The 25,123-nt window shown below is 40.4% G+C and overlaps 1 protein-coding gene across 1 annotated transcript in view; it reads left to right on the top strand.

The window, feature by feature from the left end:
* Positions 1 to 25,123, top strand: part of CPED1 (cadherin like and PC-esterase domain containing 1) — a 324,989-nt gene that overhangs the window by 30,343 nt on the left and 269,523 nt on the right. Inside the window, exon 2 of the mRNA XM_052638461.1 lies at positions 6,637 to 6,814. Within this exon, the coding sequence (XP_052494421.1) occupies positions 6,637 to 6,814 (178 nt within the window). The remainder of the gene's footprint in view (positions 1 to 6,636; positions 6,815 to 25,123) is intronic.

Genomic DNA, 25,123 nt, shown 5'->3' on the forward strand with positions numbered 1-25,123 from the left:
GGTTTTGCCATATGACTGTGAACAATGGAATTTAATGTACCAGGTAGAGAGTATTGGGTCCTGGAACGTGAGATGTGGAGAAAGAGGGTGAAAAGGAGGCCAGTAGAAAGTTGGCATTAGAGGGAAAGACTCGTGGTTGAGGAGTTGATGTATTAGGGATAGATAAAAAGAGCTGGAAGTAGATGAATGCAATCAGAGAGTGGAGTATATTACTTTATAATTTCAGAGATGGGGCTCTTTGGGGGACCACAAGGATACACAGCTGGTCATTGGAGTGTGTGGTTGCAGTGAAACGGAGGAGAGAGTCATTAGGGATGAAGAGGTCATGGATACCTTATGACTTGAGATGCAGATGTTGAAGCCTCCTTTGAGACTCCTAGTAATGTCACCCCACTCCAGTACTCTTGCCTGGAAAATCCCATGGACAGAGGAGCCTGGTAGGCTGCAGTCCATGGGGTCGCTAAGAGTTGGACACGACTGAGCGACTTCACTTTTCACTTTCATGCATTGGAGAAGGAAATGGTAACCCACTCCGGTGTTCTTGCCTGGAGAATCCCAGGGACGGGGGAGCCTGGTGGGCTGCTTTCTATGGGGTCGCACAAAGTCGGACACGACTGAAGCAACTTAGCAGCAGCAGCAGCAGCAGTAGATTATTTCACCTGACAGTAAGTAAAATAACGAAAGGGCATGCATATATTTACAAGTAATGAACTCATACTTTGCCTTTAACATTTATTCATTTGCTCATTCATCCTTCCATTCCCTCTTATTTAGCAGTAAGCTTTTTGTACAATAATGACCAAAGCAGAGAAGTCTAGACCCTTCTGAAACATACAGACTTTTAGGAAGGGCAGATTGTAAACACATGTCTATAAACTGTGAGAGTGTCAAAGGGAAAATGAGAATGAGGAACAGGTAAAGATGAGTTTCGGCAGTTGCTATTTAAGCGGGTGCCATTTCATCAAAGCAATATTGTGGATCTTTTTTTTAAATATTGAAATTTATTGCTTTTGTTTCTCTCTTGTTTGTTTAGAATTTACATAGAGCTACAAATGGGTAAATCTGCCTTACATTGGATGTTGGGTGTTGGGATAGCCCCAACATACGGTTTGGGGGAGCATTTAGAGGGTACTCAGAGTCATGAAGTAGTTCTGAGAAAGGTGTGATCATTGTAGCTGAGTCAGCTGTGAGATGGAGGCCAAGGGTCACTAGAGGTCATGTAAGTAGGGAATATTCCCGGAGGCTCTGCTTGTATATCCAGGAAACCTACAATTCCTAAACTGTCCTACAATTATAAATAATGTTTAAGTAGAAAATGTATAGGATTTGCATCCTAGAACGTGCCATCCATTTTATTTCCTGAATCCTCTGAAATAAGTGTACATTTCACCAATGGAAAAAATAAATTCTGTATTCTTGTAGTGGAAAAATTAAAACATAATTCACTATGATAGACTCTACAATCTTTCTAAAATGCCAGAAATCTAGACAGTTTGGCAATTTAACTTTAGTTATATATGACACACATCTGAGGTGTACTCTATGATTTGTATTCAAACATCAGAAGATATCATAAATACATGGCTACTTTAATAAATCCGGAAAAAATCTTTCCATCATATGGAAAAAAAACAAGTTTTATTTCTCATTTCTACTATACTTTTCAAAAGCTGTATTTCCTGCTTTTGCAGTAAGTCTTGATGAAGACTTTTTAATAGTAACTGAGAAATACAGCGATGGACCGGGAGACCTGGTGTACTGCATTTCAAGGAGTCGCAAAGAGTTGGACACAACTGAGCTACTGAGCTGACTGAGAAATATAGTGCCTTTATAATATAGTTCTTTATTGAATTCTTTTACTGTAAATTCATTACTTTGCTCAAGAATTTGACTCTGTCATTCTTGCCACTATTCAAAATTCTAATGAAACAAATTTATAAATTTTTACCGCTTTCTATCCAAATCTTTCATGCTAGTATTTATAAAAATGACTTTTTATTAAAAAAAAGATGTTGTATTCATTCATTCAAAGAAAATTTATTATGTGCCTACTATGTGCCAAGTATACCATTCTTCGGCTGGGGAAGCAAAAGTAAACAAAACAGACAAAAATATATGCTTTCTTTTTGCCTTCTTTTATGATATGGGGAAATGGACAATAAAATAATAAGGAAATCATATTTTTGCTTTGAAAGATGATAAGCCCTACAGAGAGAAATATTTACCAGGGTATATAGAAGTTATGACAGGGACCAGATCGTATTAGTTGAAAAACTTAATTACTAATGTAAAAGCAGTTACATTATGATATTGATTTATATCAGTTTTCCGTGTATATATTTCATATGGTTTATTGGTGGGATGCTGTGGTGCATGCTTTCATATAGAAATGTGATTTAATTCCCCATCCAATCTCATGAAGTAAGATTTGTTACTTTAACTATACACGTGAGAAAACTCTAATGTGAGGAGATGACTGTCACTCTCCCAGTGGAAGAAGCCCGCCAGGGGCAGAGCCAGAACCCCAAGTCCAGATGTTTGATTCCCAGCCCCGCTCTGTTCTGACGGCTGCCCAGATGGCTCTGTGGTAAAGAATCTGCCGGCAATTCGGAAGATACAGCTTCAATCCCTGGGTCGGGAAGATCCCCTAGAGAAGGGAATGGCAACCCGCTCCAGTACTCTTGCCTGGAGAATCCTATGGACAGAGGAGCCTGGTGGGCTACTGTCCATGGGGTCGCAAAGAGTTGGACGTGACTGAGCGTCTGATATACACCCGCACTACTGTTCTGCTCCATGTCCCTGCATCTAGCCCTCCACCTCGAGTATTACAACACTTCATCCTCAGGCAGCATAGAGACTTCAGGTTTTGAAGTCCTTCCAGTAAAAATGGTAAGTGTTCAGTATGAAACAACTTTTGTGTAGTCTAGCGAAGCAATTGCTGATGGACTTCTGTGCAGATCTCTGAGGAAGAAGGGAGACAGGGAAGTGACTCCTGGTTCAGCCTGTCAAATCGCCAGAAACACACGTTCTTTTCTAAATTCTCCCCAGCAGATCCACAAGTCTCAAGTTCAGTCATTGTAGTGATGGCCAGGTTAAATGTATTCTTCCGCTAAAAATACATTCTCAAAATCGTAGGAGTCATCAGAAGCTCTCATTTCCAAAAGTGCTGCTCCGGGCGTTTGATCATCCCGCACTTGCTGGTGCGGTTGACATAATTGTAATTCACAGACGCAGTGCAGTGCACCTGTTGTCCGACCGGCTGAAACTGCTCTCGCCCCTTGGTATTGGGCCATTCTGCTGATACAGGCTGTTATAAATATTACAAGGACAGGGGTAGTTTGTATTACAGGATAACACGACCTAATTTGATGGACACGCTCATTTCCTATTTATTCTCTGTAGTCTGAGACGTGAGTTAAAATTTCAATGTGTTATAAAGGTTATGATAAAATATGGCCAGTAATTAATACTCTACCTAGAATATGCTGTCTGTAAGATAATGCTGGTAAGATTATGGTGCTCTTACATAAACTGATCCTGGTTTAGGGGAGGGGTGGGGAAGAGGGATTATATCTTTCAAATTAACAAGAAGGTAAAGTTTGAAAATACAGTCTTCTCATAGGAAGTCACTCCTGTACCCGAGCCAGCTGTAACTGAGAGGAGCATCCTGTGATTTCGAAAGAAAATAATGTGAGATGGGAATTCTGGACACTGCATTTTGCTTGAGTGACACTGATATATTTGGAAGCATCTGTCTTCCCCTTTCACCTAGACCCACCTTTGTTTACTTTGGCCTCCTGTGAACTCTTGCCACTGGTTCCCTCTAACTCTTGAGTCCAAAGACTCGGCCTGTATTTGGTTTCAAATTCTCCTTAAAAGTTTATCACTAAAACAATCACAACATTTGCTGAGTAATTATGTTCCAATTTTCAGTTAAATTCTTGAGCTTATCAATTCTTGCTCATTATCAATAAAATGCAGTCCTTTGACAAGGGGAATGGAGAAGGCAATGGCAACCCACTCCAGTACTCTTGCCTGGAAAATCCCATGGATGGAGGAGCCTGGTGGGCTGCAGTCCATGGGGTTGCTAAGAGTTGGACATGACTGAGCGACTTCACTCTCACTTTTCACTTCATGCATTGGAGAAGGAAATGGCAACCCACTCCAGTATTCTTGCCTGGAGAATCCCAGGGATGGGGGAGCCCGGTGGGCTGCTGTCTATGGAGTCGCACAGAGTCGGACATGACTGAAGCGACTTAGCAGCAGCAGCAGCAACAAGGGGAAATATCTGATTATGTTTTCCCAAAGTACCATGCACAGAAGGTGTGATAGCTGGCGTTCTCTTTCTTCCCTTTGTATTCATCACACACATATTATGAGCCTGTGTTAGCATGTGCCAGGCAAAGCTCCAATATGGAAACTGTGTTCCTGACTCTTTGCTCTTTTTGACATATGATTATCTTAAAAACACACATATAGCACTTCTTATATGCCAGGCACATCTCTGCAGCTCAGCTGGTAAAGAATCTGCAATGCAGGAGATCTGGGTTTGATTTCTGGGTTGGGAAGATCCCTTGGAGGAAGGCGTGGCAACCCACGCCAGTGTTTTTGCCTGAAGAATCCCCATAGACAGAGGAGCAGGAGAGCTACAGTTCATAAGGCCACAGAGTCGGACCCGACTGAGGGACTACGCATCTATGCCAGGCACAGTTCTAAGCACTTTGCAAATACTAACTCCTTAATCCTCGAAGCAGTCTTAGGAAGAAGGTACTGTCCAAGGTCATAGGATTAGTGCTGGTGGAACCAAAAGATTCAAAGCTGGCATCCTGGCTGCAGATTTTGTGTCCTTCTGCACTATACCATGCTTTGTAGATTGATTTTCATATAGCCATCATTTGTATGTAATGAAAAATAGAATATGGTGCCTGCCTTCAAAGGATTAACAAGCTAAATCGGTTTCTTCTTTCTTTTCATATATATCTTCAAAGATCAGATCTTGATAGAGCATTATGGTCCATTATTTTACTTGATATGGTCATTTATTGAATATGTACAGTGTTTACCAAAGACACAGGGACAATGCAGGCTGCATGTTAGGGAACTCAAATCAGAGAGACACACAATTTTGTAAGTGCTGATGGAAGGATGTTTGTCAATGAAAATTTCCCAAAGAAGTACTGCCTGATATTTTGCTAAATGGAAGAATGGAGAGAGGGGAAGCATTTGTTGTGAGAAGGTACAGTGGAGTCTATACGAAGCAGCCGGTTAGGATTAGGAATGGAAATGATTAAAAGTGTGACATGACCAGAGAAGGAAGAGGGGTTCAAGTTCAAGTGGCCTGCATTCTGTGATAAAGACGTGGAATTGATTCGGTCAGTAATGGGAAATAATGAAGAAATTTAAGGAGTGAAAAGACATGGTACAAATTATATTTGAGGGCCACAAAATGGACAATTTGACTCAGAGCTGCCACTAAAAGTAATGTGGATTTCTAATTCCATTTTTTACCTCTTTCCCCTCATCTGCCTTCTCCAACCCTTTGTCTCCTCTTCTTTGGCCTCTCCCATTTTTTTTGCCCTAAACTCCACTCAATCTTATCATTCCTTCAGTAGTAAAAAATGTCTACTTTATCAAGGTTTAATCACAAAAATTTTCAGGAAAACACACAGTATCCACATTAGACCATATGTGTATGTGTGTGTGTATTTCAGTCATTCAGTCCTGTCTGATTCTTTGTAATCCCATGGACTGTAGACTGCCAGGCCCTCTGTCCATGGAATTCTTCAGGCAAGAACGCTGGAGTGGGTAACCATTCCCTTCTCCAGAGGATCTTCCCAACCCAGGGATCAACCCGAGTCTCCTGCATTGCAGGCAGATTCTTTACTGTCTGAGTCACTAGGAATGGCTTAAACCATATAATGAATTTCATTGTCAGCATTCTTTCTACTTGCCAATTCAAAACTTCCCTTTTGTTAATGATACTTCAAGCATCATTGTGAGAAAGAATATTTGTTTGGAAAAACAGTCAACAGCTGAAGAAAGAGCCTAAAATCTAAGGTTCTTGAGTGATACCTTCCTCTTCTCACATGAAGATCCATCCTGTCTCAGTGAGAGGCACTGAAATTTTGCTGCATCCTGATGGAGAGAAGTGACAGCAATGTGCCTGCAGAGAGCTCTGGGATTGCTTTTCAGCTGTCCCCCATGTCCTTCCGGCACAAAATCCATCCTCCCTGGGTCTGTTTCCTCTACTGTGTTTACCTAAAAGAACTATTAAAAGATCAGGCAGCTGGAACTATTACAGAAAAGCACAATGCAGATCAAAAGCATTGCTATTAATTTCTGTTTTTCAGGCAGAGTTGAGCTCGGTATATCACAGTATTCCTCCAGGAACTCTGTATTTAATGGCTTGAAATCTTCATCTTTCTGGAACAGTGAGAAAAATACAGTTCACCTTCAGTTCTCACAAATGAGGTTGCTTTCGTCCCTGGGCGCCTTTCAGAGCATTGCCAGAGAAAACCTTCAAAGTCAACTTTCTGAATGGCTCCCGATTTACATTAATGATCTCCTTCAAGGAAAATATGCTCCTGTTTTCCTCTTGAATTTTTATACCTTCTTCTTTTTTTTTTCCCCCTGTAGATCAAACAGTCAGTTGAGACTCACTTCAGCAGCCATGGCAGAAGGGCTGTTCTCTACAGGCCTTCTTCCTCCAGCCAAAGGGAGCTTCAGCTCCACCGGAGCATTCTCACTCAGCATCACTATATGGTTGTCATCTCTGAAGAAAGGCTCGGTGCCGACCCTGGGCTACTAGAAAAAGGTCAGAGTCAGAAGTAATTACCAAAATTGCTTGTCATCTAGTGTAAATACTTCCTGGAATGTGCTACTGTCTTCCTCTAAAAAAATTCACAAGAACAAATTTTTACCCATGATCAACTTTCTTGCATCATAGAAAACTTGGATTCTTTTTTAGCTTCCTCTCCATTCTCCTTTAGCTGCATTTCTTTATTCCTGAAATTATTTTGTTTATATTTTTGCAGCATTTTGGAGTTACATAGTTCATCTTTAAATGCTGCATAAGAATGTTTATGTTTATGAGCCTGAATACATGTTCTGCCCAGCACCAAACTGCTCCATATTTTAAGAAAATTGCCACTTCATCTGACTGCAAGTGCTGGAAATTGTTTTGGGAAGCCACCTTAAATGTGGCTCTAAATGCGAAGGAAGTGTAGATATTTATCTCACACACTGTTTCTAGTCAAGTACTTTTTATTTCTGCCATTTGAAATGAAAAACAAGAGACAAGTTCTTAAATAAGTTATTTGAAAAGGAAGTTGAGTAGATGATGAGGGTCAAAAAGGGCAGTAACAATAACAGCTGAAAGATCTTGAGTGACTAACCATGTGATATATTGTATTCTGTATTCATGACCTCATTTAATCCCCACTGAAAGCCTCTTAGTACCCCCAAGAAAAGATACATGCACCCTGATGTTTATTCCAGCATTATTTACAATAGCCAGACATGGAAACAACTTAAATGTCCATCAGCAGAGACATGGATAAAGAAGATATGGTACATATATACAATGGAATGTTACTTAGCCATAAAACAGAACACAGTGGTGCCATTTGCAGAGACCTGGATAGAGCTAGAGACTGTCACACAGAATTAAATAAGTCAGAAAGAGAAAAACAGATTAGTGTAATATTGCATGTATATGGAATCTAGAAGAATGGTGTAGATGAACTTATTCGCAAAGGGGAAATAGAGACACACACATAGAGAACAAATGTAGGGACACCAAGGGGTAAGGGGGAATGGAATTAACTGGGAGATTGGGGTTGACCTATATACACTACTATGCATAAAATAGATAACTAGTGAGAACCTGCTGTATAGTGCAGGAAACTCTACTCGGTGCTCTGTGTGTGTGCTTAGTCGCTCAGTCATGTCCAGCTCTTTTGACGCCATGAGCTGTAATCCACCAGGCTCCTTGGTCCACGGGGATTCTCCAGGTAAGAATATTGGAGTGGGTTGCTATGCCTTCCTTCTGGGGGATCTTCCTAATTCAGGGGTCAGATCCAGGTCGCCTGCATTGCAGGCTGATTCTTTACCATCTGAGGCAGCAGGGAAACCCAGGAACGTGAAGTGAGTAGCCTTTCGCTTCTCCAAGGGATCTTCCCAACCCAGGAATTGAACCAAGATCTCCTGCATTGCAGGTGGATTCTTTACCAGATGAGCTACCCAGTAAATGTTCTGTGGTGACCTCAATTGGAAGGAAATCTATAAAAGAATAGATATATGTATCACTGATTCACTTTGCTGCACAGCAGAAACTAACACAACATTATAAAGCAACTATATTCTAATAAATTTAAGAAAGAAATATTCATCCCTCCCCCACTTGCAGAAGAGGAACCCAAGGCTTGGAATAGTTCAGGGATGCACCTTGTATCTTAAACTGTGGTGATGGAGGGGCAGGATTTGAACCCCCCGGATTCCAGATCTCACTTCTGTGCTTGTCCTCTTCATCTTCGTGTTGCTCACTCCCTCTTTTGGCCCCTGTGTTGTTGTTCCGTCGCTAAGTTATGTCTGACTCTTTGCGACCCTGTGGACTGCAGTATGCCAGGCTTCCCTGTTGTTTGCTACCTCCCAGAGCTTGCTCAAACTCATGTCCATTGAGTCGGTGATGCCATCCAACCAACTCATCCTCTGTCATCCCCTTGTCTTCCTACCTTCAGTCTTTCCCAGCATCAGGGTCTTTTCCTGCATTAATCCTTCATTTTACAGCTACCAGAACGTGGAGCACTCATTCTCTGTGGGCCAATTAGAGTTTTCTCTTTAGGATGGCACAGTGTGTGTTTGTTTTCCTATTTATCAAAAAGGGAGGAGAGGAAAAGCAATTTGAATCAACTGCTGATCTCCATGGTGTTTTCCTCTAGGAAAAAATAGATCCTGGTGCCACAGTAACTTTCATTTGTCATTTCAGTGTCAGCCATCCTGACATCCTCATAGCACATGCTTTTCAATTAGGTGCCCCCTTGCTCTTTAAGGGCTTCCCTTGTGGCTGGTAAAGAATCTGCCTGCAATGTGGGAGACCCTGGGTTTGATCCCTGGGTTGGGAAGATCCCCTGGAGAAGGGAAAGGCTACCCACTCCAGTATTCTGGCCTGGAGAATTCCATGGGCTGTATAGACCATGGGGTCACAAAGAGTTGGACACAGCTGAGACTGAGCAACTTTCACTTCACTTTTGCTTTTTAAAATGCTAGTTTACGTTGGTCATGAAAGAGGCTGGGAACACTTAGCCATGGCCACGCTTTACCACCTTTTTTTTACAATGTTGGTGATAAAGTTATAAGCTACTTCACTAACCAAGCTCCCAGGGGAAAAAGCCTCAAAAGATCTACTCTGATGAAAAGAAAGAACTTAAAAATGTTCAGAATACAGTCCATTAGGACAAGTCTTCAGGAATGCCATTTGCCAGCCTCTGCCCCCAGGAGAAGTACGTTAATATAGAGCTTTTGGAAGCAAATAAGAAAAGCAAAAGGGAAGGTGAAAGCCATGGAATATGGAAGCAGCTGGAGACAAAGTTTACAAACCTCACTGAGGTTGGTTCTAAGAAGGACCCCTCTGAAGTCTAAAGTACATTGGCATCTGATGCAAAGAACTGACTCATTGGAAAAGACCCTGCTGCTGGGAAAGATTGAAGGCAGGAGGAGAAGGAGGCAACAGAGGATGAGATGGTTGGATGGTATCACCAACTTGATGGACATGAGTTTGAGCAAGCTCTGGGAATTGGTGATGGACAAGGAGGCCTGGCGTGCCACAGTCCATGGGGTCACAAACAGTCTGACACGACTGAGTGACTGAACTGAACTGAACTGAACGTTCTAAAACATCCATAAATGATATTGTCAGAACACCACTGATCAGAATAGCTGTCAGTCTTAAGGAAAGATATAAAACACGTTGTCTTCTCATCTTGTAAATTATTTTAGCCCACCGCTGAACAAGGTGATTCTATTAGCACCACCCTCGTGCCACATGAGCTGTGGTCCTGGAATCCTGCAAAGCCTTGACCCTGATAACACAATGCTATTGTCTGAAATTCATGTGTTTTCTGCCCCCTCGGTACTGCTACTCGTATGGGCACAACACGGGTTATCTGTGCTTTCAACTTCAGTTTCCATTTTATCCACCTGCAAAACAAGGAATATGTCTCTTCTCTCCCTTGATGTCCTTTGGGTCAGTTTTATAAGAAAAAGAAGAATTACTTTGCAGCTTCCAAATACCAAGAAAGTGCAAAGAAAGCCTGAAGGCAAATGAATCTGGCAGCCAGAGGAGCTGCTGGGCATAGTAGTACAAGATAACTAGATGATGTCACCGGAATTTGTCAGTGTAAATACTGATTTGGCTCCCTTTGCCAACATTTCCTGTTTTGAAAACATTCACTGCTTCTTTCTTGCTATTCTTTTGCTTTATATGGTAAGATATTATTCCTGGATAGGCCTCAAGAAAGGGTAGCAATTTCACAAGTATGGGATATTGTTGGTTCTCCATTTGATTTTGTAGTTTTCACTGTGAGAGCCTGTGCATCAAATACCTGAGATAAAAAATTTCTGTGACCATCATCTAATATGTCTCTGATTATCTAACGTGTAGAAAAAAAAGCCACTTTTTAAATTGCAGCTGGTTTTCCATGGCCACACATTTAATCTATAGACTGTTTGAATTGAAGCAGTTACTGTCAAAAATGTTTTCTTGAGATTTAATTCGTGTAAAATTTATTTTGCTCTAGTTTCACATATTCAACTTATGCTTGTCTTACTACATGTACAGCGACAGAAAGTGGGACCCTAAATTGGCCCCTTTAAACTTCATCTCCCCATGCTAAGCAGCTTGGTGGAAGTGAAAGCAATTCAGAATGATCTGGAGACCTACTCTCCTTATCTTTCTTTTCATCATTTGCTGTTTGCTAACTTGAGATTTGAAAAGATTACATTAAAAACAAAAGAGGCACTTCTACAAATGTTATTAAGTACCAAGGTGCAGAGTTGACACATTTATAAAACACATTTTCGGTCCTAAGAAAATAAATATAAAACACATTTTCCCTGTTCTTCCCATTTATTCTACCGGCTTTCTAGTCCTGTTTTGACTTTTCCCCCATCATTTCTGCTGATCTCTTTTTTTGTGCCATCCTTTGAAGCACAGGTGGCTTTTTCAGGGTCCCTTAAAAAAAAAAACAAAAAACTTTTAAGGCTAGAAATGGATAAAAATTAGGAAAAAATTTAAAAGAGGGCTAGTCCAGGCAGCCAACATTCTACTATTAAGTATAATCTGTTCTTGAAGACTAATGTTTGGGCTTCATCTTATATTTAATTGCTAATTTAGTAAACATTAATTGAAGGGAAAAGTAAGCAGTCTTAGGTTGAAAATTCAAATATAGGTATTAAGTTTTCCCCTGGTTAATTCTATTCTGTGATATGATAGAAATTGGTGATTCTAACCAGAACAACCATAGATCCGTATATATTTGGCCTTGTTCTCTGAGTCTTATTATAGTTTACATATTAAAGGCAGTAATGATATTTATTTCACAAGAATATGTGGTGAGAATTTAACCACTTTGTCCACACCCATCAGAGTTCTGGGAGGAAACAAAGTAAAGCCCAGCCAATATTTCTCATTCAGTAGTCTGGGAGTAGGGCCCAGAAATTTGTATGTTAAAAACAGACACAGGTAATTCTGATGTGTAGCTTAGTTTGAGGAACACTGTCCTAAGGGATATACTATTGGTTCAAAAAATAGCAATCTTTAGAGTTCATTTTGTAATAAAATGATACAAAATTGTGCTTGCTATATGCCATTGAACTATAAATACTGAAGATTTATTGGTATAGTTGTTAATAAGTATTTCAACTTTAAGCTGATTTTGAGGACAGTAAGAGGACAATTGTCTTTACAGATTTATGCCTACAAAACAGCAGAATATGAAACATACACATTTATCGTCCTTTAGCCTCCGACTTTGGAAAAATATATCTTCTGTTTCTGCAGTTGTAAGACCATAGAAATCTCTGAATATATGTCTCTAAAAGAAAATGTTGAAGGACCAACCAATTATTCCTTTTCCTAATATCTAGATACTATATAGTAAATCAGTGCTCTGGTACATGGAAAAGAATAGTGTCCTAAAAGAGAGCAGGTATTCCCCCCAAAAGTTCTTAACCTATTCCCATGGTGACATCCAAGAAAGGTGTTTTCTAGGAGACTCTGATTCAAGGGACTTCATCATTGGATCAGAACTATTTATGTATATTTGAAGGGTAGAGTATATTTAGCAATTTTCTGTCCACTCTTGAGTATACTCTGCACTTTTGAATTGTGTTGTACAGTCCATGTGAAAAACAAATGCCAACTGCTATCCAAGCTGCAGAATTGGAGACTGTCTTATGATTTCAAATTGCTTATTTTTTCAACTTGGGGCTTTTATACAGAATGGTCTTTGAAGAAATATAAAAAGTGAAAGACTATATAAATTTTCTTGCCAGGAGTTGACAAACTATGGCCCACTGACCAAATCTGGGCCAATGCCTATAAACAAAGTTTGATTGGACAACCACTCATCTGTTTTTGTACTGTCTTTGTCCGTTTTTGTACTATAACAGCAGAGCCAAGTAGTTGCAACAAAGACTATATGGCTCTTAAGGCCTAAAATATTTGTCATTGAGTCCTTTACAGAAAATGTTTGCTGACCTGTGGATCTAGACTAATTCTATGTCATTTAATCTCATGATGGTGGTTAAACTCAAGGACTGAGATACGTTAGGTTTTTAACTTAACTGAAACCTCATTCAAAAAGGATTTGATGGTTTATAGGCAAACATATAATAATAAGATTACTAAGATGGAAATATAAAAGTAGGGCTCAAACTGGATATTCCTCTTAGTTACCATAATTTGAACTTAATTTTGGCTTGAGCTGCCAAGTACCCAGCTTGGCAACAGGGGAAAGAATAGAGAGAGGTTTTGCTCTCGGGAAGAAGGGGACACTGTAGTGCCTCCCCTTAATCTCTGACACGTCCAGATAGTACATTTAAAACAACTTTTTCAAAAGGATTATTAAGTTGATGATGTTATGTACGGTCAAGGGCCAGAGCAACATTTGTATTGCAGATGAAGTGGATGTGAGCTGAGAGTGTGACATGACAACATGACATAATGAAAGCATCTCTAAGAAGGGATAGAATTAATACTGTGATAAATAGTATTTATCGATATTCGTATCAATACATTTGCTATATTGTGTTATAGAGATGATACTTTAAATAATATTGCTACAGCTTTCCCCCCCACTAAGAAGGACACTGTAATTTTCCCAGCTGTGTTCTTGGGATGTACTATTAAAGACACAGTTAGCAGAGCGAGATGTTACTACTACTTAATGTTGTGGAAAATGTATTAAAAAAAGGAAAAGCCCATTTCCTTCCCTGTTTATAATTTCATAGTTTCTTCCCTCCCATAAATTTATTTACATTCACCTGCACTCTTAAAAATGTCCAACCCATCCATGTATCATTTGAAATTTCGTCTCATTTTGAAGGTTTATTTATAATGGCTACTTGCCGAAAGCTGTTTCTGCTGGTTGTGTGGAAAAGAAACAAGTACTGTAGATCAGTCTTAACTTTCGTAATGGAAAATGTATTTCAGATTTTTCTTTAGTTTATTTGTATTCCAAAAGAAGCCATAAGGAAGTTGAGATTTCAATTAGGTAAGAAGAGCTTAACCACAATAATTGCTTTCTTAGGGAGGGTAGTGGACTGTGGTAATTAAAGACAATAAGCTGTGCAGTAAGACTGAACCTGGGTTGGACTCCCTGGTGTTATCTTTAATGGTTACACTACCCTGGGCAAGTTGGCCTCTCAAAGCCCTCCTTTTTCTCTTCTGAAAAGGATTGTTTTGAGATTGTTCTGAGAATGGCATGTGGTAGGCACTCCAAAAATGGGAGATAATATTGCTACTGCTGCCAGGAACTAGATACAGAAAGGAGATGGTGAAGATTCCTTTGTGGAGAGGTACCTTAAAGGGGGGGTTTCCCTGATGGCTCAGTGATAAAGAATCTGCCTGCAATGCAGGAGACATGGGTTCGATCCCTGGCCAGGAAGATCCCCTGGAGAAGGAAATGGCAACCCACTCCAGTATCCTTGACTGGGAAATTCCATGGACAGAGGAACCTCGTGGGCTACAGTCCATAGGGTTGCAAAGAGTCAGACACAGCTTAACCAGTAGCAGAAGGGTGCTGCTACTGGAAATTTTGCATTAAAATCTCCCTATTAAGTCCTATTCTTTTCAAGTCTCCTTCCCAATTTAATATTTTTTCATAAACGATCTGGGTTGTTAACCCTTCTGAAATTCTGACACACGGTCTCCTGGATCATTTCATTAGGAAAAACAACTTCACTTCTAAAAAAATTTATCAGCTCCTTGAGATCAGGAGCCCTGTCTGCTCACCTCATCACATAGAACTATGCCCTCCACATAGGGGCACACAATAAATATTTATTAGAATACATAAATAAATGAAGATGAAATAGTACAGTTGAGCCCTTTAAATAGTGAACTACCTTAGACTTTCACATTAAAACTTAATTCTTCAGCCTTTCATTTTTATGTAACTTTAAAGAAACATTGATATTCTACTCATGCTCAAATCTGCTCATATAACAAAAATAATGCAACCACAAATGTGGTAGGAGATAAAGCTAATATTTTATACATCAAACAATTCTAGACTGTTGAGGTTTTTAATGCCTGTGTCTGTTTTTCAGTTTTCCCCTTCCTTGGATTTCAAGACTCTTCTGACACATTAAGCAGTGTTCCTCAACCTGTTGTTTTTGCAGGTAGGGCAGATGTGTTTAGTTCTAAACACCTGCAGGCTCAGGTGCCTTGAGATTTTCACATAATGTACTTAGCAGAGACTGGAGGACAGGCAGGAGATGTAGATGTGCAGGCTATCTGCTTAGAGGTGATAACTGATTCATTGAAGGTTTAATATTCCATAAAACAGAGGAACACACAGAGTTACTTAAAGCTGCTCTCGAGTAAAGGACACAGAAAAGGAAGCTTATAGCTTTTGCTGCTCATGACTGTAGAGAGCATTAAAGGTGAAAACCCCTATCATGTCATTTAGGTCCTGTCGGTGAGTTCTTAGCATTGTGTGAAACATTCACTTCTAGTCCCTTGCTTTGAAAAACATGTCATATGACCCAAGATTTTTATAGCTTGTACCTCTTTAAAGGAAAAGAAAGTCACCATCAAATTTCTTCTCTTTCCTAGCATCCAGGTACTATTTAGTAAATCATTGTTTTAGTTCATAGAATGAATAATGGCCTAAGAGAGAATAAATATTTTCCAAAAGTTTTAAGCTTGCACCCAGGGTAGAGTCTAAGTAATATGTAGTTCGGGAGACTCTGACGCAGAGTATATTTTATCTTTGGCTTGGAATTATTTATATATACTTGAGGAGGCATATTTCTACAGCTACCGTACAAACCAAGAACTGTAGCAGGAACAAGAAAATAGATTGTTCCAATTGAAAAGACCATTTCTGGGAGGCCTGCAAGTAGTTGGGCCAATATTTTTGTATCCCCACTGTTTAACGGGTCGCTTGAGTACAGGATTTATTTGTAGTAACCCTAGAAGGCCCAGGACCTGTTGAAGGATGAACATTGTATCAATCAGACTTACCCAGCAATAGAATAGCCCAGCTCAAAGAGTAGGAAGTTTTGATGGAATAAGAGCAAAGCAGGAATGCTGCAGAGGGCTTGCTTTATCACTCAGGAGAATGCATAAAATCAGCATCAAGCCTTTTTCAAATCTGCAGTTTGGGGATGAGTTCTAACACTCATACACACAAAATCAGAGGAAGCAGGACAATATATATTTTTTAATTGGAGTATAATTGTTTTACAATGTTGTGTTAGTTTCTGTTGTACAACAACATGAATCAGGTAATATGTATACCTATATCCCCTCCCTCTTGAGCCTCCCTCCCACCACCCCCCATCCCACCCCTCTAGGTCATCACAGAGCACCAGGCTGAGCTCCTGCGCTATACAGCAGCTTCCCACTAGCCATCTATCTTACACATTGTAATAGTGTACATATTTCAATGCTACTGTCTCGATTCTTCCCTATTCTAGATTATCCCTATTGGATCATTTCCTGGAATGCTATTCTCTTTGACCCTCTCCTTTCCCTCTGTGTCCACAAGTCAAGACAAGATTTTAAACCTCTATTATTCTAGAATTCCTTTTCTTTAGTCTTTGCCTTTAGTCTCCTGTCCTCTGGCAGAAGAGAGGAGCAGGAAGCTAAGATGGAGCGAAGAAATGTGGACCCGAAGGCCGAACTGGAAGTGGTCCCTTTAGGCTGACGGTGCAGGTTGATAGCAGATGCTTCTTCTGATCCTTTACAATTTGAGAGCCTAATGAACTCATTCCTTTTCCCCTCCAGCCCCATACCAGCACCCCTGCTGCCTTCCTGAGTTTAATATGCACTAGGACTGTTCAGCAGGAAGACAGAAGAGGAAAGGTCACATTTGAAAGGCACAGTGTTTCGCTTTGTCGGTATTTTGCCTGGAACGCACTTGACATACGTTTTTTATTAGGCAAGTAATAGGTTTTGGACGGTATCAGAAGTGCTTCTGTGCCCTGAGTTAATCAAACTAGAAAAGGAAAGAAACTGAATCAAAGAAATGGCATAGGGCCGCACCGTTCTATTTTATTGCATTATGACACATGGTAATTGTGTGTTCGGGTTTATTGTTATTTTCCTCATCGCTCATAGAATTACTGATGTATTTACTCCCAAACAGAATGTGTTCCTTAATTGGCAAGGGAGCGCTCAAGGAATGTTTATTTAACCTTAACTTGGTTGAATTGTTTATACTACAGGGACCCGAGTTCAATTTACTTTAGTTTTTGGGGAAAAAACAAACAAACAAAACTTTCTTATTTATAGAAGCTGAGTTATGAGTGATCTCCCCACTCTGATGTTTCCTTTACCCTCCACTGTGCAAAGGGAACAAAAAGCCACTGTCTCATTTTTACTCCAAAGAAACTAAACTACTTCCTTAAGTGGGTTAGTTCTTTCAATTGAAAATGGTAACCAGATGTTTACTGAAATCCCTAGCATTTCTCCTTCAAGCCTAGTTTCTTTCTAATTGTTTGATCTTTTTAAGTTTCATAGAAACCAGATTGGGTATTTGAGTTTTCCGTAGCTGGGAAATGTTTAATGCCGCTTTGAAGATCCTTTGTACTATTAATTTAAATGCACTTTCTTCTGCTTCCACTTTTTTAAAAAGATGCGGCGTGGAACTTTTATCAGGTAATTTATTACAGGTCCTTGTTCACTTCATATTTCTTTAGAGTTGAAAATACTGGGGGCTTTCTTGTTTGTTTGAAAATTTAGAGTTTTTTGTTTGATTCTGCCACAGACTAAACTGTGCTTTAAATGACAGATTGAATTTGTAAAAACAAATATTTGTATCATATTTAGAAGGAGAAAGACTCCAGGAAGGAAAACAAACTCCTTCATATGGGACCTTTCAAGAGACAGAATGTGTGGATTAATTTAAGGGAATTTGGAGACTTCAGACATAGTGTGTTTCTATGTTAGTGCATTAGCAGATTTAGCTGCTTGAAATATTTTAGACCTTGTCCTCAAACTGGTAGGAGTTTGGGAGCATCTAACCAGATTTTCAGGACTGCCTCTCAATTTTTGTATCACTTTTACTTTCTACTCTCATTGTTACAACTATTGTTGAAACATCCCAAGTCACTTCCTCTTTAATTACTGTTTCCCTCTGGATATCCGGTATGGTTTCTATCTTATTTTTAGCTAAAGTTACTTCCTCTTAACAGGTTCTCTTTGCAGAAGTCAAAACCACAGTTTGGGAAACAAAGACTTAAGGGAAAGGAGATTTTTTTTCCCGCTTTGGTAATCTCTCTCTATTTAATCCTCAGTAATCAGACTTGCACCACACCACACTCTACCTCCCCAAATTATCCTTTCAGAATTTGCCAAAAAACTCCATTTTGTTACAAATCCAGCCACTATATTTATGATTGCAATATTTTTTCTAGAAGAGCAGATTTGAGCATGAGTAGAATATAAACTAAGCTTTAATATAAATTCACTGAGATTAATAATTTCTTAATGTCCTTGATCTTACTTTAGCAGAGTTTTCCAAACTTGGTGAAATGTAGGAACCAGTGGAATAAACACTTGTCCTAGTACTGAATGGGTGTTATAGGGTTCACCATTTTCTTACAAACCCTTTTCTCTCTTCAGTTCAGTTCAGTTCAGTCGCTCAGTCATGTCCGACTGTGACCTCATGAACCACAGCACGCCAGGCCTCCCTGTCCATCACCAACTCCCAGAGTCCACCCAAACCCATGTCCATTGTGTCGGTGATGCCATCCAACCATCTCATCCTCTGTCATCCCCTTCTCCTCCTGCCGTCAGTTTTTGCCAGCATCAGGATCTTTTCAAATGAGTCAGCTCTCTGCACCAGGTGGCCAAAGTATCGGAGTTTCAGCTTCAACATTAGTCCCTCCAATGAACACCCAGGACTGATCTCCTTTAGGATGGACTGGTTGGATCTCCCTGCAGTCCAAGGGACTCTCAAGAGTCTTCTTCAACACTACAGTTCAAATGCATCAATTCTTCAGCACTCAGCTTTCTTTATAATCCAACTCTCACATCCATACATGACCACTGGAAAAACCATACCCTTGACTAGATGGACGTTTGTTGGCAAAGTAATGTCTCTGCTTTTTAATATGCTGTCTAGGTTGGTCATAACTTTCCTTCCAAGGAGTAAGCGTCTTTTAATTTCATGGCTGCAGTCACCATCTGCAGTGATTTTGGAGCCCCTCAAAATAAAGTCAGCCACTGTTTCCTCTGTTTCCCCATCTATTTCCCATGAAGTGATGGGACCAGATGCCATGATCCTAGTCTTCTGGATGTTGAGCTTTAAGCCAACTTTTTCACTCTCCACTTTCACTTTCATCAAGAGGCTTTTTAGTTCCTCTTTACTTTCTGCCATAAGGGTGGTGTCATCTGCATATCTGAGGTTATTGATATTTCTCCCGACAATCTTGATTCCACCTTCTGCTTCCTCCAGCCCAGCGTTTCTCATGATGTACTCTGCATATAAGTTAAATAAGCAGGGTGACAATATACAGCCTTGACGTACTCCTTTTCCTATTTGGAACCAGTCTGTTGTTTTATGTTCCGTTCTAATTGTTGCTTCCTGACCTGTATACAGGTTTCTCAAGAGGCAGGTCAGGTGGTTTGGTATTCCCATCTCTTAATTTCCTTAATTGTGCCTTGCCTGCTTCTCCCACCTTCCTGTCCTGTCCTTCCTTATGTTCTTCTTCAAGATGAGAGCTTTCTCCAAGATGTTTATCCCTAGTCCTCTTATTTTCCACGTGGCTTGATACTCCCTCAGGAAACGTTTCTACTCTATGGATTGAACAATCGCTTCTGGGAAACAAATTAGCAGCTGCTGGAGGCTGGGGTTGATGGTCAAAGGGGACAAACTGCCAGTCATAAATAAATTCTGGAGATGTATTATATAGCATGGTAACTGTAGTTAGTGTAGTAGTAATGTTAGTCGCTCAGTGGTGTCGAACTCTTTTCGATCCCATAGACTGTAGTCCACCAGGCTCTTCTGTCCATAGAATTCTCCAGGCAAGAATGCTGGAGTAGGTTGCCATTCCCTTCTTCAGAGGGTATTCCTGACCCAGGGATCGAACCCAGGCCTCCTGCATTGCAGGCAGATTCTTTACCATCTAAGCTATGGTGACTATACTTAATAATACTATATTGTATAGTTGAAAGTTGTTAAGACAGTATATTGCAAAGGTTCTCATTACCAAAAAAAAAAAAAGTATAATTCTGTGTGTGGTGACAGATCTCAATTAGATTTATTGTGGTTATTATTATTCAATATGCACACACGTGCACATACACACACTATAAATACATATATATGGCTTCCTGGTAGCTCAGCTGGTAAAGAATCTGCTTACACTGTGGGAGACTTGAGTTCGATCTCTGGGTTGGGAAGATCCCCTGGAGAAGGGAATGGCTACCCACTCCAGTATTCTGGCCTGGAAAATTCAATGGACTGTATAGTCCATGGGGTTGCAAAGCGTCGGACTCAACTGAGCAACTTTTACTATATATGTATCAGGAAGTTCAGTCATTCAGTTGTGTCCAACTCTTTGTGACCCCATGGACTGCAGCATGACAGGCTTCCCTGTCCATCACAAACTCCTGGAGCTTGCTCAAACTTATGTCCTTCAAGTCGGTGATGCCATCCAACCATCTCATCCTCTGTCTCCCCTTCTCCTGCCTTCAGTCTTTCCCAGCATCAGGGTCTTTTCCAGTGGATCAATTCTTCGCATCAGCTGGCCAAAGTATTAGAGTTTCAGCTTCAGCATCAGTCCTTCCAATGAATATTCAAGACTGATTTCCTTTAGGATGGACTGGTTGGATCTCCTTGCAGTCCAAGGGACTCTCAAGAGTCTTCTCCAACACCACAGTTCAAAAGCATCAATTGTTTGGTGCTTGGCTTTCTTTATAGTCCAGCTCTTTCACATCCATACATGACTACTGGAAAAACCATAACTTTGACTACACGAACCTTTATTGGCAAAGTAATGTCTCTGCTTTTTAATAAGCTGTCTTGGTTGGTTATAGCTTTTCTCCCAAGGAGCAAGCATCTTTTAATTTCATGGCTGCAATCACCATCTGCAGTAATTTTGAATGTTGAGTTTTAAGCCAGATTTTTCACTCTCCACTTTCACTTTCATCAAGAGGCTCTTTAGTTCCTCTTCACTTTCTGCCATAAGGGTGCTGTCATCTGCATATCTGAGGTTATTTCTCTCAGCAATCTTGATTCCAGCTTGTGCTTCTTCCAGCTGTGCATTTCACATGATATACTCTGCATATAAGTTATATAAGCAGGGTGACAATATACAGCTTTAACGTACTCCTTTCCCAATTTGGAAACAGTCTATTGTTCCATGTCTGGTTCTAACTGTTGCTTCTTGACCTGCATATCGATTTCTCAGGAGGCAGGTAAGGTGGTTTCATATTCCCATCTCTTTCAGAATTTTCCCCAGTGTACTGTGATCCACAGTCAAAGGCTTTAGCGTAATCAATAAAGCAGAAGTAGATGTTTTTCTGGAATTCTCTTGCTTTTTCTATGATCTAACGGATGTTGGCAATTTGATCTCTCGTTCCTCTGCTTTTTCTAAATCCAGCTTGGACATCTGGAAGTTCACGGTTCACACACACACACACACACACACACACACACACACACACGCTTCCCCAGTGGCTCAGTGATAAAGAATCTGCCTGCAATGCAGGAGGATTCCTTGGGTCAGAAAGATCCCCTGGAGGAAGGCATGGCAACCCACTCCAGTATTCTTGCCTGGAGATCCTGTGGACAGAGGAGCTTGGCATGCTGCCATCCATGGATTACAAACAGTTGGACACAACTGAAGTGACTAAGCATATAGCATATATATGCTATGTGATATATATATAATAGATATATATGTAGAGAGACAGAGAGAGAATATCATCTTGTATATCCTGAATTAACATGATGTTAGAAGTCACTTATATCTCAAGAAAGTTTCTCTGGGGATATAACCTAAAAATAATGTTGAATCCTAATCTGTCACCTATAGGCAGAGTCTTGAGAAAACATTGATTTTCCTAGTACCTGATAGATGTTTTCATTTGTGTGTCCCAGGGCCTCGATGTATATAAATAATGGATAATGCATGATGCTTCCATTCTCTGGGAATGTTTTTCTTTTTTTTGGGGGGGGCGGGGGGGAGGAATGTTTTCCTAACTAGTAATGCTGACTGTGAGCCCTCAGCCTTGTAGACTCTAAACTTTATCATCAGATCCATTCTCTCCTTCAAGGATAACACACAACAGGAACCACGGCCTGTGGTGTGCCTTCTCAGCCTTGACTCCACACTCCTTACAGTTTCTATGCCTCTCTTGTGCTATCACAGTAACAGTTACTCTCCCAGATGCTGGTCTCTTCCTTATATTATACATCTTCACCACAGAGACCAGTTTATTTTATTTTATTTTTATTTTTTAAATGTTTCATTTTGATCTCCAGTATTCCCAATTGTTTTTAAACAAGGTTTATTTATTTATTTATTTTCATTTTCAGATGCACCCTGCAGTATGTGGGATCTTAGTTCCCTGACCAGATTTCAAACCCATACCCCTTGCATTGGAAGGCAGAGTCTTATACCACCAGGGAAGTCCCACAAGTGCCAGTTTAATATTCCATAAGCACAGCTCTGCTCCTGTCAGTTCCCTCTGGAGAAGTGTTCAGTGATTTTTATGTCTGCCTAAGCAGAATGCAGGTCAGAAAGCAACAGTTAGAACGGAACATAGAACAACAGACTGGTTCCAAATAGGAAAAGGAGTACGTCAAGGCTGTATATTGTCACCCTGCTTATTTAACTTCTGTACAGAGTACATCGTGAGAAATGCTGGGCTGGAAGAAGCACAAACTGGAATCAAGATTTCTGGGAGAAATATCAATAACCTCAGATATGCAGATGATACCACCCTTATGGCAGAAAGTGAAGAGGAACTAAAAAGCCTCTTGATGAAAGTGAAAGAGGAGAGTGAAAAAGTTGGCTTAAAGCTCAACATTCAGAAAACGAAGATCATGGCATCTGGTCCCATCACTTCATGGGAAATAGACGGGGAAACAGTGGAAACAGTTCAGTTCAGTTCAGTTCATTTCAGTCGCTCAGTCGTGTCCGACTCTTTGCGACCCCATAAATCGCAGCATGCTAGACCTCCCTGTCCATCACCAACTCCCAGAGTTCACTCAGACTCGCGTCCATCGAGTCAGTGATGCCATCCAGCCATCTCATCCTCTGTTGTCCCCTTCTCCTCCTGCCCCCAGTTCCTCCCAGCATCAGAGTCTTTTCCAATGAGTCAACTCTTGCATGAGGTGGCCAAAGTACTGATAAATAAAGTGCTAATAAATAAAATTTCAGCTTTAGCATCATTCCTTCCAAAGAAATCCCAGGGTTGATCTCCTTCAGAATGGATTGATTGGACCTCCTTGCAGTCCAAGGGACTCTCAAGAGTCTTCTCCAACACCACAGTTCAAAAGCATCAATTCTTCGGCCCTCAGCCTTCTTCACAGTCCAACTCTCACATCCATACATGACCATAGGAAAAACCACAGCCTTGACTAGACGGACCTTAGTCGGCAAAGTAATGTCTTTGCTTTTGAATATGCTATCTAGGTTGGTCATACTTTTCTTCCAAGGAATAAGCGTCTTTTAATTTCATGGCTGCAGTCACCATCTGCAGTGATTTTGGAGCCCCCCAAAATTAACTCTGACACTGTTTCCACTGTTTCTCCATCTATTTCCCAGGGAGTGATGGGACCAGATGCCATGATCTTCGTTTTCTGAATGTTGAGCTTTAAGCCAACTTTTTCACTCTCCTCTTTTACTTTCATCAAGAGGCTTTTGAGTTCCTCTTCACTTTCTGCCATAAGGGTGGTGTCATCTGCATATCTGAGGTTACTGATATTTCTCCCGGCAATCTTGATTCCAGCTTGTGTGGCTGACTTTATATTTTTGGCTCCAAAATCACTGCAGATGGTGATTGCAGCCATGAAATTAAAAGACACTTACTCCTTGGAAGGAAAGTTATGATAAACCTAGATAGTATATAAAAGAGCAGAGACATTACTTTGCCAACAAAGGTCTGTCTAGTCAGGACTATGGTTTTATCTATTCCTTTTATAATAGTTTATATCTGCTAATCTGAAACTCCCAATCCATCCCTCCCTGCCCCCAAACCTGCACCTGAAGTCTGTTCTCTTATGTGTGAGTCTATTTCTACTTTGTAGATAAGTTCATATGTGTCATATTTTACATTATTCATTTAAGTGATATCATATGATATTTGTCTTTCCGACTTACCTCACTTAGTGTACTAATCTCTAGGTCCATCCATGTTGCTACAAATGACATTATTTTATTCTTTTTTTTGTGGCTGAGTAGTATTCCATTGTCTATATGTACCACTTCTTCTTTATCCGTTCATCTGCTGATGGACATTTACATTGTTTCCATATCTTGGCTGTTGTAAACAGCACTGCAGTGAACACAGGGGTGCATGTATCTTTTTTGAATTATAGTTTTCTCTGGATATCAGGCATCAGGTTTTTTTTTTTTAAAGTATCCCAGGGAAGATCCCCTGGAGAAGGGATAGTCTCCCCACTCCAGTATTCTTGAGCTTCCTTTGTGGCTCAGCTTGTAAAGAATCTGCTTGCAATGCAGGAGACCTGGGTTTGATCCCTGGGTTGGGAAGATCCCCCAGAGAAGGGAAAGTCTACCCACTTCAGGATTCTGGGCTAGAGAATTCCATAGACTGTGTAGACCATGGGGTTGCAAAGAGTCAGACATGACTGAGCGACTTTCACTTTAAGGTGATATTAATGTATGGGTGGGATGGAGAACCACTTTGATTAACCTACTCACCTCTGCCTGATCCCATGGCAAAGCTTTCTACTTTGCAGTGTTATTTAGACTTGTCTCCTGGAATTTCCTCCTTTCCACCATTTCTCAAAATCCAAATGAATATCTAAATTCACCCATAGTGTCATTTGCTCAGTTTTGTTTCCGACTCTTTGCAACCCCATGGACCATAGCCTGCCAGGCTCCTCTGTCTATGGGATTCGCCAGGCAAGAACACTGGAGTGGGTTACCATTTCCTTCTCCAAAATTAACCCATAAATTCCCCTCAAACTCAAAATGGTAATCAAGTTAACTGAGGCCTCATCACTTGTTATTCTTATAACTCTGATGCCTAGATTATACTTGTGTTTTATTTTTTAATAATTTTTGTCTGTTAATCTCATCTCCCCTTCTATACAATAAACTTCTTGTAGAACAGGGAGTTTTTTATTCATCTGTTTTTTCATTATACTGTGCCTAGGACAGTGTCTTGTGTATACCTAGTAGGTACACAGTTAAATGA

The sequence above is a fragment of the Budorcas taxicolor genome, chromosome 4 (genome assembly GCF_023091745.1).
Source record: "Budorcas taxicolor isolate Tak-1 chromosome 4, Takin1.1, whole genome shotgun sequence".
NCBI classification, from domain to species: domain Eukaryota; kingdom Metazoa; phylum Chordata; class Mammalia; order Artiodactyla; family Bovidae; genus Budorcas; species Budorcas taxicolor.